This window comes from Trichomycterus rosablanca, chromosome 22, assembly GCF_030014385.1.
Source record: "Trichomycterus rosablanca isolate fTriRos1 chromosome 22, fTriRos1.hap1, whole genome shotgun sequence".
Classification (NCBI taxonomy): Eukaryota; Metazoa; Chordata; class Actinopteri; order Siluriformes; family Trichomycteridae; genus Trichomycterus; species Trichomycterus rosablanca.
The window spans coordinates 5381239-5396933 of record NC_086009.1 but is presented as its reverse complement, the minus strand read 5'-3'; the positions used below and the strand labels follow the sequence as shown (position 1 = coordinate 5396933).

Genomic DNA, 15695 nt, shown 5'->3' with positions numbered 1-15695 from the left:
CAAACATCTAGACACACTGAAAGCTAGGTGTCTTTTCCGAAAACTGGCAGCTAGTCTGGCGACCGCAGAAAGACCAGCTCCACCCTCCCCTTCCTATCCTCAGTGATTCTGGCTAACTGCCCGCGTGTCCGAGTGTCACTGTCAGGCGTTATCATGTCGTGACCCGAGCGGGAACACGACTACAAGGGCAGAAACAGAGCGGAGGTGACACTGCAGCAGGACAGCTGTGAACAAGACTGCCCAAAGGACCAGACAGAAAGACAAAGGGGGTAAGCGATGGGACCAGGGCTACCACAATGCCCGTCTGATTCCTGCACATGGGAACTGACAATGGCGTTAATTAAAAAGTGACAGGCTTTCTCTTGACCTGTATGGCACAGAGGAACCGCTGGCACAGCACTTTATTTATGAGAGGAAGGCCTAGTACAGCTAATTAGACCTTTGCCAAATCTAAGATGGCATTTATATTTATATACAAATTAACTACACATGCTTTGGATGAAGATATAAGAATGCTTTCAACAGTAGAAACTGGTATTAAATGGCATACATCTGTATTCTTTTCTTCTTTATATTATATTGAGGAAGAAGGTACAACAGTCTTCAGTTTCAGTAATGAATCAGTAATAAAACAGAGATTCTATTTCAGCATGACTGTAGCACTGAACACAAAGCAAGGTCCATAAAGACAATGTAAAACAACCCCACTGACCTAAACAAAGCGTGACCTTAACCATAATCAACACATTTAAAATAAAGTGGAAAGGCAATTCCGAACCAGGCCTGTTCATTTAACATCAGTGTCTAACCCTAAAAATAGTTATTTTGACTGACCAGTCCCAAATTGCCACAGACCCCTTTGACATAACTTTCATTTAAATGGTTAATCTTTTTCAAATACGTGTTGTTTTTAATATACAGTGGTAACACAGCGTCCCTAAACTCCAAATCTTTGAAACTCGACATCCTTCGTCAAGAAATGTGTACCCCTAAACTCAAAGTTTACCTTAAACTCAACTTGTTCAGCTATTTAAAAAAAAATTTATTTATTTAATTTCAAATTACCAATGAACTGTGGCTTTGTTCAGCGCTCGGCTTGAGCGGTGCGGTAAAACATCATCAAAGTGCGAATATGAGACAAATCTGCATTTGTGTGGAATAACCGTAAAATCCACTCTGAAAGCTCCACATGTATCTGTGTTTATCTGCATTTTCCTCTTTGTTTCACTTTTAAACTTGTGTTACAGCTCGAGGTGCTAAGAAATTGTGAGAATCAGCTTTTCCAAGAGTCTAAAACACATCGTTAAAAAAGCTTAACGTGGTTAAATGTACTAAAAAAATGACATAAAAACACTAAACTTCTCTTAATTATTACTGCTCATAAGTTTCTCCACTAATGAAATACCTCGCGCGTTTAAGTACAATAAGTCATGTTAAGCTTTGACCAGTCCCAAATTGCCACAGACCCCTTTGTGGAAAGCCCTCCCAGAGGAAGCCTCAATTCTGGTTAATAAGATGTCCAACAAGCTCACGATCAGGTGTCCAAATACTTTTGGCCATATTGTACAGAAAGATGCTGTAAATGGATAAATAGAGAAGAACACACAATCAGATTTTTATATAATTTAAACTGCTTTCATGATTTAATGCATTTCAGGTTCGGTGCAGACTAAGATAAGACTGAACTGAACTTCCTTCTGGGTTTGAGTTCCTCTGCTTCCTGTTTATAGTATGAGGAGCAGTCTCCAGGATTGTGCTGATAACGTGAGGCTTATCTGTGTGTTTGCATAAGCTGGGGAGAAGATATTTTCTCACTTGGCTTTTTTCTGTTGCTCAGGTGGGGGTATGGACATCAGCCCTGAGGTTGACTTCCGTTTGCGTGGTCGGCCAGGGCCACGGCGTGCAGGACTTCGAGGAGTCTCTTCTTTCCTGGAAAAATAGAGCTTATGTTGGGCAATCTTATCACCAGGCGTTGTTTAGACATAGCTGGCAGAATGGTTTCAGTAATTGCTTTGTAAGTGTTTATATAAATAAATGAAGACAAGTTGGACTAGAAGGGGGGGGGGGGGGGGGGGGGGGGGGGGGTAGTGCTTACTGGTGGTCATGCTTTCTCTGAAGCTTGGCTAGCTCCTTCTGCTTTTCTTTGTAACACCGTTGTAGCTCTGCCAGCCTTACCCGCATAGCCAGTTCCTGCCCATCTATTGTGTCAATTGAACCCTTCACAGGACACACCTGTACAAAACACATGATCAAATCACTTGATCAAAAAAGACAAACTACTTTTCTCACAGTGTTTTATTCTGAGTCACAATAATGATTTAACATGAAAAGAGAACATGGTAATACTGGTTCATGACGAGGAGTCCAACTGCATTTCCGCCTCAGGTTGAGAGTCCTTTTGGCTGGATTCTGCTTCTCAGATTCTGCTATGATGTTTGTCTTGGTGTCCAACTCCAGGGCACGGGCAGCTGCTAAGGTGGCCAAGCTTTGCAGGTTGAAAATGAGCTGCTCATCCCCTGTGTAATAAAATAACATAATAAAAATAATATACCAACTCCTTAATCAACCATACGATGCAACAATATATTAGAGCATAGAGAAAAGATTGGGCCAATTTTTAATTGCTTTAATATGAAAGTAGGATCATTTGTACATTGTGCACTGCAGCTCACCTTCACTGTTGCCTGTGCTTACTGGCTTCTGTCTGCACTCCAGATCAGCCAGCTCACTGAGAAGCTCTATGCCATACGAACTAGAAAAAAATGGGCCAGCGTTGCCCTGGGGCGTAGTGGTAAGGGGCGGTGAGGGAGGAGGACAGTCTCCGCAGAAGGCTGCAGCGATCAGGAGCTCCAGGCTCCAGTAGCTTGGCGCCGTTGGCTGGGGGAGGTCAGCGGCACAGATAGGAGATGAAAGGGTTGACAGAATCTGGACACAGTCTTCCTCCTGGGCATCTTTGGCTCTTTCGTCTACGTCTAGCTCAGTAGTTGAATTGGACTGGAGGTCAGCTGAGCTGACTGAAATACATGGATGCACTTGATCTGGTTCTCCCAGTGGTTCCAGCTCAGGAACATCATTGTTGTGTTGCTCAGGAAGGACTATGCTACCTTTCTCCTGACATGCTATTGTAGAGTCATCTTTAAGCACTTGTTCCTCAAAAACAGGACAGTGTGCTGGTTCACAGGCTGGGGTATCATCAGGAGGGCACATGAGCAGCGCTGTTTGTTCTTGCACTTGCTCCAGCTCGGGCACACAGCAGCCCATAGACTCTACTGGCTTCAGATTGTCACTCTGCTTCAATACACACTCCGCCTGCTCTTGCACCAGGTCTTCCATGTTTTTCTCCTCCATTGGCAGATGGGGCTCTGTTATAGGCCTTACTATTGCTTGGCACTCCAGCCCTTCCCCAAGACTGGACAGTGGGGTGGGAGCATGCTCTTCAGGCTTTACTATGATGGGTTTAAGCTTGGCTGCCTCAACTAATCGAACTTCCTGTGGGGAAGGCCCGCTTCTATATCCCAGGGTGACTGAAGGGTAGGAGTATCCAGGTGGATGGTCTGTAAAAAAAAAAGACATTTGAGAACACATTTCCAAAAATTCTGAAATTTGCAAGAACCCATAAAATGAATCCATAATGCAAAGCAGGAGTGCTTTTTTATTTAGCCTGTGTTTTATATACACAACTCTCAGTAGCTACTCTAATCGCCCTTAAGTGTGAGGCTTGGAAACACAACTAAAAATGAACACACAAAGAATATGCACAAAAGTGGTTCCACTCAGTGGTTAAGGTACTGAACGTAAAGTCCAGACTCTAAGCCCTGCCACTGCCAAGCTGCCACTGAGCCAGGCTTTTAACCCCCCTTAATTACTTGGACTGTATGAGGTCTCAATTTCATGTCACCTCAGATAAAATAGTATCTGCCAAATATGCAAATGAAAATATGGAAATGATGGCTCTTATTACTCATGTAACTGGAGCTTGTATATCATTGGCATACACATTAGGGTTCTTTGGGATTTTTTTTGGCTAATCCTGTATGTTTAGGGTCGCCACAGAGGATTATTTTGGTCTGCATACCTGATGTGGAGCAGTTTTGTATAAACAAGGGCATGCTTTATTTTATCTGAGTTTAGAACTGGTGCTAAATGGCTAGGCTGTTTGGCCATTCCCCCTTGGACATAGTTAGCCATGTCTATGTAAATGCCTGACCAGCCGATAGCACCACTGAGAACTGAATTCATTTATCGCTGCACCACCCGGCCATCCTGCATACACATACAGTGTATCACAAAAGTGAGTACACCCCTCACATTTCTGCAAATATTTTATTATATCTTTTCATGGGACAACACTATAGACATGAAACTTGGATATAAGTTAGAGTAGTCAGTGTACAACTTGTATAGCAGTGTAGATTTACTGTCTTCTGAAAATAACTCAACACACAGCCATTAATGTCTAAATAGCTGGCAACATAAGTGAGTACACCCCACAGTGAACATGTCCAAATTGTGCCCAAAGTGTCAATATTTTGTGTGACCACCATTATTATCCAGCACTGCCTTAACCCTCCTGGGCATGGAATTCACCAGAGCTGCACAGGTTGCTACTGGAATCCTCTTCCACTCCTCCATGATGACATCACGGAGCTGGTGGATGTTAGACACCTTGAACTCCTCCACCTTCCACTTGAGGATGCGCCACAGGTGCTCAATTGGGTTTAGTCCATCACCTTTACCTTCAGCTTCCTCAGCAAGGCAGTTGTCATCTTGGAGGTTGTGTTTGGGGTCGTTATCCTGTTGGAAAACTGCCATGAGGCCCAGTTTTCGAAGGGAGGGGATCATGCTCTGTTTCAGAATGTCACAGTACATGTTGGAATTCATGTTTCCCTCAATGAACTGCAGCTCCCCAGTGCCAGCAACACTCATGCAGCCCAAGACCATGATGCTACCACCACCATGCTTGACTGTAGGCAAGATACAGTTGTCTTGGTACTTCTCACCAGGGCGCCGCCACACATGCTGGACACCATCTGAGCCAAACAAGTTTATCTTGGTCTCGTCAGACCACAGGGCATTCCAGTAATCCATGTTCTTGGACTGCTTGTCTTCAGCAAACTGTTTGCGGGCTTTCTTGTGCGTCAGCTTCCTTCTGGGATGACGACCATGCAGACCGAGTTGATGCAGTGTGCGGCGTATGGTGTGAGCACTGACAGGCTGACCTCCCACATCTTCAACCTCTGCAGCAATGCTGGCAGCACTCATGTGTCTATTTTTTAAAGCCAACCTCTGGATATGACGCCGAACACGTGGACTCAACTTCTTTGGTCGACCCTGGCGAAGCCTGTTCCGAGTGGAACCTGTCCTGGAAAACCGCTGTATGACCTTGGCCACCATGCTGTAGCTCAGTTTCAGGGTGTTAGCAATCTTCTTATAGCCCAGGCCATCTTTGTGGAGAGCAACAATTCTATTTCTCACATCCTCTGAGAGTTCTTTGCCATGAGGTGCCATGTTGAATATCCAGTGGCCAGTATGAGAGAATTGTACCCAAAACACCAAATTTAACAGCCCTGCTCCCCATTTACACCTGGGACCTTGACACATGACACCAGGGAGGGACAACGACACATTTGGGCACAATTTGGACATGTTCACTGTGGGGTGTACTCACTTATGTTGCCAGCTATTTAGACATTAATGGCTGTGTGTTGAGTTATTTTCAGAAGACAGTAAATCTACACTAAGATATAATGAAATATTTGCAGAAATGTGAGGGGTGTACTCACTTTTGTGATACACTGTATATTTACATTTTCTGCATTTTGCAGACACTCTTATCCAGAGCGACTTACAGAAGTGCTTCCATAGTAGACATTACCTTACTCTATATACAATACAAATCTGCTGAAACCCTTATAGAACCAAAGGGGTTTTTTTTAGCAAGAAATAAATGCAAGAAATAAAAGCATTAGTAAGTACATGTCAGCTTAAGTACTTAGTAAAGAGGTGATGAAGGTTTTTAATCGTCTTTTGAAGACGGTGAGAGACTCGGACGTTCGGACAGACAAGGGAAGCTCGTTCCACCACTTGGGTGCAAGTACAGAGAAGAGCCTTGATGCGAGTCTTCCCTGAGTTCCCTCGAGCGAAACTAGTGGCTCGAAGGCTGCGTGGTACAGAGCCGGTTTTAATAGACCTCGAAGGTAGTTTAGGGCCATGTTTTTGTTTTGCTATAACCTTATACCTTGGCCCCCAGCAAACCATGAATTGGCTAATATGGTTAATCAAAAGAAATAAGTTTGACATCCCTTCGTTCCAGTTTAAATTGTCGTAATTAAATTAGTTACTGACACAGATGTGTCTTCATTAAATTACTCCCATGGTTTAAAGAAAAATCCAACCTAATGATTATGTAGATTTGCATTAAGAATACAGTTTCATCCATATATTGCTCTTGATGGGGGCATGGTGGCACAGAAGGTTGTGTTGGTTTTGCATAGATCACTGAAACCAGATTTAATCGGCACCACCGGTTGAAGTCTGTTAGATGTTTCATTGTACTCTGGTTTTCTCCCACATTCCCAAAAAACATACCAGTATTGGGATTATAAACTGGCCCTAGGTGTCAGTGTGACTGGATTGAGTGAGTGAGTGAGTGAGTGAGGAAACCTGGCCAGGACAAAGTGGATGAAAATAAATGTTTAAATACTCGAGCCAGCAGATCTACTAGACTTGAAAGAGACAGAGAAGCAAAAGAAGTATTCTCATTATTCCGAGTCCTTTACTTTCATTATTTTGAGATCCGCCGTCCTTTTAAACAACACTACTGTAAAGTCTATTGGTTGGCTTTTCCAGATGTGAAATTTTATATGGGTTTTAGAAAGTAATGTCAGGGTACTGAGTGCTAACCGGTAGGTGAAATCATTCTGCGATTGTTGCTGTACTTGGCATCAGTACTATACTGGATTAGCTCTGAGAGCAGTGCTGTGTTTCTTCAACCGCCCCTGGAACTTTAATATCCTCTGGCGCACTAGCACTTAGTGAGGTGTTAATGATAATAAAAAAGGTGAGGATAGACGGAGAGTTAGTGACGACAGAGGCTTTGGACAACGTGTTTCTCATCATGTCAGAAGCGAAGAGGCCTGGAAGACAAGCTGTTGGACATTTTCCGCAGCTTAATCAATCGTGGACTTGCCAGTGCAGCCACCCACATACAGCCACAGAATCTAAAAGCAGCCAGATTGTTCCAGCGTGAGTGTTGAGGCTTGGTGTGGATAATGATCTACATATGCTTCTCTTGTTTTGGAGAACCACTGCAGGCACGTAGAAATGAGAAAACGACATGAAGCTGGATGAACAATAATCGCCACTTTTCTTTGTTTTCTCTGAAACTGAAGACTAAAAAACAGAGATCAAACCAGATCCTGATTATAGCCAGATTATGGCCAAAGGTTTGTGGACACCACTCCTATTTATTGAATCAGGTGTTTTAGTCACACCCATTGGCAACAGGTGTAGAAAAGGTGTAGTAAAAAGCTTTGGGCTATGAATTGAAAGGTTGAGAGTTTGAATCCCAACTCTGCTATGCAGCCACTGTTGAGCCCTTGAGCAACCCTCTCGGCATGTATATATGGTAAAAATTCAAGGAAGGCCCTTTTCTGCTTCAGGATGGTCCCTAAAGACACATTTTGACCAGTTTGGTGTGCAGAAAATCAACACACTCATGGTCTGGTGTTCATATATATTTAGCCATATAATGTACATGGACTGGGACGGCTCAAACAGACACAGTACAAGACTCTTACGTCAGACCCTATAAACATTTCTTACCCAGTTCCAGAGACTGAGGGTAGTCCTGTGGTGGCTGCACCTCTGCTCTTTTGTCCTGGCTTTCTGTTACACTGGGCAGTTGTGATGGCGCAGGACTCATGGCAGGAGAGCAGGCCACAGTAGGAGCAGGACTCTGGACAGGACAGGGGGTAGATGGTGTGCTTTTTGGGTGCGAGTGCATACAGGGCGACTGGCAGCAGGGTGACACATGTGCAGCAGAGGCCCTAGCAGGTGAAGACGTCCGATTCGAGGAACTATAGCTGTAAGACTTGGTAGGTTTTTGGGTCTTGGACTCTGATAAGATGTCCTCCAACTCCACACTGTGCTCCTCTGGCTTCTTCTGCATCTGCAATGAGTAAGGTTACAAAATTAAGACCATGTAAAACCATAAAGAGCTATCTGATCCCCGCTTCTATCCATAAACAAATCTGGACAATTTGGCTAACAAAAAAGGCTGATGAACGGGCTGTTGCCATTCAAGCCATGCAATGTGAGCATTAATGGAGGAGCAGTTTGGTTCCTTGCTGAATCAGGCATAAATTAAGACCTTGATGTCTATTGATTTTGACCTGTGATGGAATTGCTTTAGGTTTACTGATGCTGCACAGGACCATTTGTAGTTTTAAGACTGAATAAGCTTCAGATCATGTTGAGATTTTGGGAAAGATAAGGGAAATATTTAGAACATATGATTTACTGGCTTCAAACACTAAAATGTAGACCATCCTTTATTGGTGTTGGGTGTAAATCACAGAATATGAAATAAAAAGCTATTTTTAAATATAGTGTCTTTAAAAAACTATTGAAGGGGTATTATATAAAAATGCCAGAATTACTTTTAAAAAATATATAAACAAATGAGAGATGCCAACTGTCAATGTGTGAAAGCTGACATTTTATTACAATACTTGTTTTAAAAGAAATGAAAGGAGAGAGAAAGAAATGGAAAGAGAAAGGAAGGTTGATAAAATGTTGAAATGTAAATGTAAAAATGAGGAATGGAAAGGACAGTAAAAAGTAACAAGAGAAGAGAGTACTGAAGTAAGATAGGTAGGTCATAAATAAGGTTAAAATAGGAAAAAATTAGAAGAAGGAGGTCAGAGGAAAGAAAGCTCAGAAGAAAGGATGCAAGAATGGTAGGGTTTAAAAACAAGCAAGGACGGAACTAAAGTTTTAAGGAATTGTGAAAGGTGGGGCACTTGGGTGGCACAGTGCTAAATTATGCTAGCCCAATAATAGCAATGCTATTTGCAAATATGGGTGCCTGCATATAGAAATTACTGGCTAATGGTGGGATGGCCTTGCTCCCAGTGATATCAAGGAAACCAACCCCCCACCACCATAAAAAATTAAAGGTAGGATGGAAGCAAGAAAGAAAGAATGATTAGAAGGAAGGGAACCAGTATCTTGCCAGTTCAGTTGCTTTGACTCATTCATCTGGACGACTGTAAAATCTACCTGACTGTGACCGTTTCTGTGCTGCAGCTCTGTGTTGGGTGCCGCTCTGTGCTGCTGTGGAGCTTGAGGTGGCTGCTGGTGACCAGAATGTTGCTGATGCTGCAGCTGCTGATGCTGATGCTGCTGGAGTGCATACAGCTCCTGTTGCCGTAGAAACTGGGAGCGAGAGTACACGGCGGGATGCTGCATGTGGGAGGGAGGCCCTCGGGCCCTGTACACTGGGGGCCACAGACCAGGCTGCTCCATTACATCTTATAAAAAAAGAAAGAGAAAAGGAGTGAGCTGTTGCATTAATGTTATGATGAGATATGATGATCATTAAGGAATGGTTTTTAGAACAGTTAATCATCACTGACAAATTTACTAAGACGTAATCTAAACTGGCAAATACACAAATGGAGAAGCTGTTTGTAAGAGCAGGGCTTTTCGAAAAACTGAAACGCTCCTACATTTTCTCTCATATCCACTAACTAATCCTCATAAATAAAACCCAAGATTTTGCTACCATTTGGCCAATGCAAATTTTAGCCACAGACCCACCCTACCATCTCTAGACACTACTGTGGTCCTGTGCAGTTAAACATGCAGTTAAAAAAATCCTGTTTCCAGTGTATATGTTGGGGAATCCAGCCAGGAAGCATGGTTTGGGTCCAAGAAATTCGAAATACTCCACTGTGATGCATCCCACGATTCCCCTCTAAATGTTGTTCCATCCCTCTCCCACATTTCACAAAGCTCCCATAAACACTCACACATCCAGGCTGACCGTCATGTGCACAGCACATCCCACCCCCATACCCACTGATGCACCATGGACATTTGTTCTGAAATATTAACCGAGCACAGCTAACGTTTCCCCGAGGAAGACTTTGTGTACTTCTGTGTATGGCTTTTCCCACCAATCTTGGACTCCTGCAGAAGGCAGAAGGAAGTAAACTCTGTCAAGGATGGAAAGCTAATTAAATTTCACAACCTGTTTAGCCCATGTGAGTTTTAGATTCCAGAGAAGCTTGTTCTCTCACATGTGCTAACCCTAAAATGATGGGGAAAGGGGGGATGAGGGGTGGCCCATCCAGACCCTTCTGGACAAACATTCTTATGGAGATGGCACAAGTGGTCCAGTGTGATACAATACTTGAATTTAGGGGAGGTTTCACAAGTTTTGCCCATTAGTTAACTTAAGCTTCAGGTAATAAGAGTTTAGAGGAACTTTATTGGCCTGCACAGGGTCCAGACTCCAAAGCTCCATATTTAAGCCCATGGTTTTGGAATTTTTGGAATAGGATGCCCAACAAGCTCATGGTCACATGTCTACTACTCTAATACTTTTGGCTATATAGTGTAGAGCATTTTAAAACCACAATCACCACTGGAACCAGTGAGGTTAAGAGCAGTGAACTAATAAACTCTGCCATACCTAGATGATGAGTGGCCGGATGTGTGGCAGGCTCACTTGGCAACACCACCAACTGTGCAGAAGGGTCCTGAGGTAGGGGTAGTACAGGCTGCAGGGGTGCAGGCATGGCTGCTGAGAAACCAGGGGGGAGATTCTGGTGGAGGGTAGTGTGGCTAATACCTAAGCAAGAATAAAACACATTCAAAAATCATTATTCGATTTTTCAGAACAGAACAAAACCGTACAGTAGAGACATCATTCATTTTGTTTCAATTACACACCGTAAGAATGACCTGACATCCAGAGAGAAGGACTTCCCGTGCGTGGCATCCAGTGGTGGTGCGCGGAGTGTGAATGTGCCGCAGGGTCTCCTAGCTGGCCTGACTGCAGAGAACTTCCACCGGACACCATGAGATGAGAGGTGAGGTCTCCACGACAACTGTTGGAAGGATGGATCCTTGCAAATTCCACCATTTCCTTGTTATCCCTGAGAAGATGGATATAAAAGTAAACGGTTAGAAGAATATAAGTAAAAGAGAAGTGTAAGTGTGTTTGATGCTGTAAATAGGATTTACCTGATGAATGCGTCTCGCTCTCTGTCAAGGCAGTGATGACCCATATGCTCTCCACTCATTCTCTTCCTGTCCTCCTCTCTGGGTAAGTCTGAGGAATACATCGGCCGTGATGCGCCTGAACAAAGTCAAATTGTGGTTAGAAAGAGTCTAAGCCTGTAAATTGTCAATTCATGAACAGAAATGTGAATTATTCAACCCAAATAAGTGAATGTCCATTTAAACACTCAAAAGTGCTTTTGTACACTTAATTTTGTTGTGGAACTGATTTGAATTGGTAAAATAGCCATTTCCCCTCTTGCCATTGCCTCTTGTTTGCCTTGATTACTATTAAGATGTGACTAGAACTCATGTCTAGAGTCTACCTGTTGTAATCTGAATCAATTGGACATTCACACACCTGGATTTATAAAGATCCACAATTGATACTACATTGTCAGGACAAACCAAACCATGGGGTCCAAGAACTTGTCTGTGGATCTCTGTGATCAAATCAGGACAAGGTATAGATCAAGGCGAGGCTTCTATAAAGTATAGATGTGCTGTGTCATAGGTCCCAGGTTGAGGACCACTGCTTTAAATGAACCGTCCTGCACAGAAACTACAGGACTGTTGCCCCTGAATAGCATTATGTATAGTATTTTAGACCAGCAGTAGGGAAGCCTGTTTCCACTTTAGGTCCTGGCAGGCCACATTGTTTATTTTTCATCAGCTGGGTCTTCCAGGGGTTACACACCAACAGGAAGAACAGCATTTCTGGCTTGCTATTTGTTTAACCAGTGCCCAAGAGGTTAAAGGTTGTGCTTACCTTTCATGCTAGAGTGGACACGCCCCTGGCAGCTACTTGGGTGGTTGTCTGGTGGTCGGCATATCGGTTCTCTCTGCCGTGCTACAGCAACCGCGATTCCCACTGGAGGCTGCCGTACTTCCCCTTCTCCATTGGGTGCGTCACCCATCTCCCTGCTCCGCCCCCCACAGTCAGGACGGTCACTTTCATTGACTAGACCTTTTCTGGAGGGCAGGGGTGATTTGCCAGTTTGCATGGTGCAGTTGGAGCCGTTAGGTCCCGTTTTGAGGTTTCCAAGTCCTCCAAATGGACTTTTCTGGGAAATTAGAGGTTGGTGCTGGTTGCTGTACTTCAGAAGACTTTTCATGGCACTACCCTCTCCCTGTTGGGATAGCACCTCTTGTTGGTTCTGAACAGGATGGGTTGGGGGAGGAGGTGGAGGAATCATTCCAGCAGACTGGTGTTGATGGGGTTGTTGTCTGTTGCCAGGTGCACTGACAGACTCCATGTAAGCTTTGCGCTGGTCCTCCTCGAGGTGAATATGATTAGGATGTATGGTCCAGGGTGGCACAGACTGTTGCTGATGTGAATGATGCTGCCCGTTGTTACTGTAGCCGTATGGAGACATGTCCATCTTCCGTTTCATCTCCTGACCACCAGTGGTTTGTGCCAGCTCAGCCGAGGGGGCACCTGAACCCGCTCTGCCGTGCTGTTGATGGCGTATCCGTGCCACCTTTTGGCCGTCTCTCTGCATGGAGCAGCTCCCACCTCCAGCATTAGGTCCTTGCTGAGACATGGTCTTATTAGCAAGCGGTGAAGAATTAGGAGGTTGTCCAGAGTGTGAGCAATCCCTGTAGGGTTGTGTGTTAACATTATTAGCATGGGTTAATGAATGGCCAGTTTTAGGGTCCTGTCCCAGAGCAGACCTGTAGACGTCTGCGTCCCTGCCGCTGATGCAGTCTGCACTGTGGGAGCGCACTGCCTGATGCTGCTGAGCGTGGTTCTGCTGATGTTGTTGCTGCTGTTGCTGTAAGAGATGATCGTGGTTATGCATCCAGTCAGGAGCTTTTTCTGCTTTTCTGTAAGGATGCTGCTTTTGTGGTGGAGGTTGCTGCTGCTGATGTTGCTGTTCTTGCTGTTTCCTGTGCCAGTTTCCAGGGTGCCCCACACCACCATTTGCCTTTTCTATTGTCTTGTCCTTTGAGTTGCTTCCTCCACCAGCCACACCCTGGCATTCACCGTTTCCCAGCTGAAAGGGTCCTAGAGCTTTTTCCACCAAGTGGCCAGGAGATGGAACATATGTGGGTCTTGTCACTTTAGGATCTCTTGCTCCACCATTTGCAACCCCTTTTTCATGTAATGAAGAATTGGCTATCGGGGCTGGGGGCGGGGGACAGAAAAAGTCTGGATGATGGTGTGAGTGGTGACTATGGTGTGGATGTTGTGAGTGATGTGGATTATGAGGATGTCCAGGGTGGAGCTGTAAACAGTGAAAGCCTCCTGGATGTCCCCCACCGGTGGCTGAGCTCATAGCCATTGGAGGAGGTACAGAATAGGGCAAGGACTGGTGCAGTACCTGACCCCTCTCCACACAATCTGGAAGAGGTTGCTCGCTGATCCTCATCTCTCCACTTACTGCCTCCTTAGTACAGTGGCCAGTACTGCTGTTCCCCAAATGTCTGGCTTGGACATTCACCGAGTCTCCAGGACGCCTGCCCATGCCATCTCCTCCACAGCTGGCAGATGATGCTTTGGATCCAACCCCTGCCCCATGACCAGTCCCAGCCCCTCCCCGAGAGTCACCATTTGGCATCTTCCCATTTAGCAGACAGGCACTAAGAGGCTTACCCACAGTCTGTGAATAATCCTTGTACTCCATAAGCAGGGACGACTTGTGTCTCTCCAGGTTGTTAATGTCATCCATGGGGGCAGAATGCTGCGAGTGGTGTTGAGGCTGGTGTGGGTGAAGATGCTGGGGCTGTGTATGGTGGTTGTGCGGATGGCGAGCTTTAGACTCCTGCTTGCTGCTGGTCCTTTCTTTGTCCTTTGAACCTGTAACCATGCCCTTGTCCATGCTGACTTCCTTCAGACTCTTTTGCAAGTTCATCCCACTTCCTGTGTCCCTACTGCAAGAGCCCTGGGGATTGCCTGTCCCTGTCCTTGACATGGGTGGGATGTTGTGATTGGCTGAGATGAGCGGGGGTTGTGATGGAAGGCTTCTTAAATAGAAGTTCTCTGCAAGAATAATCAAGCAAGATAATAAATGGGACTCCTGTGGGTAGTAACATGTATATTTAAGGTATGTAGTGCATCCCACTACTTATTATTTTAGTAAAAAATTATAAAGCATGAATGCTAGCAGTCTAGGGTCACCTAAAACTAGTACAACGATCAGCCAAAACATTAAGACCACTTCCAAAAATGGAATGGCTACATTTCACAGTCAGGGATATATAAAAAGTTGGGCTGATGATAGTGTCAACACATGTTAAATGCAGTAAATATGGGCAGCATAAAGACCTGAGTGACTTTGTGCCAAACTGTTATAGCCAGAATACTGGGTTGAAACATCTTTGAAACAGCCTTAGTAAGTGCCCACCAACAGTGGTCTGAATAGCAACAAGCCATGAACCATCGATAAGTTGTTGGGCAGCCAGGATTCATTGATGCCAAAGGACTTGGAGGATCTGGCATCTGGTACACACCAAAAGATGAGTTACTGTGGCTCAGTTTAAACATCATATGAATACTTGCGATGAGGAGAATGTGTCACAATACACACTGTGTCAAACCCTTCTGGGTACTGGGCTGCATAGTAGCCAGCCAGTCCAAGTGACCATACAATAGGTAAACAGGCTTTGAAACAGGACATCAGAGCTATACAAAGGGTTGATCAAACAATCTGGCAACATACAGAAGTTAAATCACCTGCTGATAGTCATGGTATCAGGAATCCTGGTACCAGACACCATAGGACTCCTTCAGATGTCTTATGGAGTCTATGTCTCGGCAGGTCAAAGCTGTTTTGAGAGCATATTACGCAGGTGGTCCTGATGTTTGGCTAATCTGTGTATATTTCTTCATTTTTTATTTTAGTTTACTCACCTTTTTGGGTGTCGTAGAAATGATGCTGCCCATAGAGGACTCCACTGTTGGCATGGTGATCCAAATGACTTAAGGGGAGAAATGTATGCGCTAGACTCCCTGAGAAGCGTGGATACCCCGGGGCTGCTAGGAGAGAAAAAGTGTAAAACGAATAAATAGGGGCAAGCAAAACAATGTTAACAGAGACAGACAAAGAATATGATTTATTTTTTATATAACTGATTGTGTACAGCTTTTAACAATGGGTGAGGAGCACACATACTTCAATCTCCATATAGTTTACATGAGTATTAGCTTGTGCCTTTCCCCTCAGCATTAGAAGCTGTAGACCTAAGTCATTGATTCATGAGGAAGTCCCTCATGTTTACAATTGTGAGGAGGAGAAGGGCCATTCAGGGTGTGTTTATAATAAGAACGATAGAAAAGATCGAATCAACCAAGCTTAGATGCACATATTCTCAGGTATACATTTTACTTGCTTTGGTCACATTGCTTCAGCAGTTCTATTTCAACATGTTCTCAGATGTCCAGTTTCAAGCTGATTGCAAACAAA

General features: G+C 44.4%; 1 protein-coding gene across 3 annotated transcripts in view; it reads right to left on the bottom strand.

Annotated features, from left to right (window-relative positions):
• The window catches only part of LOC134335842 (BAH and coiled-coil domain-containing protein 1), an 86709-nt gene that overhangs the window by 19939 nt on the left and 51075 nt on the right, over window positions 1-15695 (bottom strand). For all 3 annotated transcript variants that reach the window (XM_063018450.1, XM_063018452.1, XM_063018451.1), the window contains exons 3-13: window positions 15143-15268; window positions 12059-14272; window positions 11254-11368; window positions 10960-11165; window positions 10700-10858; window positions 9283-9533; window positions 7825-8170; window positions 2673-3554; window positions 2347-2516; window positions 2096-2232; window positions 1816-1929 (exon numbers count right to left, since the gene is read on the bottom strand). In XM_063018450.1, coding sequence (XP_062874520.1) covers window positions 1816-1929; window positions 2096-2232; window positions 2347-2516; window positions 2673-3554; window positions 7825-8170; window positions 9283-9533; window positions 10700-10858; window positions 10960-11165; window positions 11254-11368; window positions 12059-14272; window positions 15143-15268 — 4720 coding nt within the window. The remainder of the gene's footprint in view (window positions 1-1815; window positions 1930-2095; window positions 2233-2346; window positions 2517-2672; window positions 3555-7824; window positions 8171-9282; window positions 9534-10699; window positions 10859-10959; window positions 11166-11253; window positions 11369-12058; window positions 14273-15142; window positions 15269-15695) is intronic.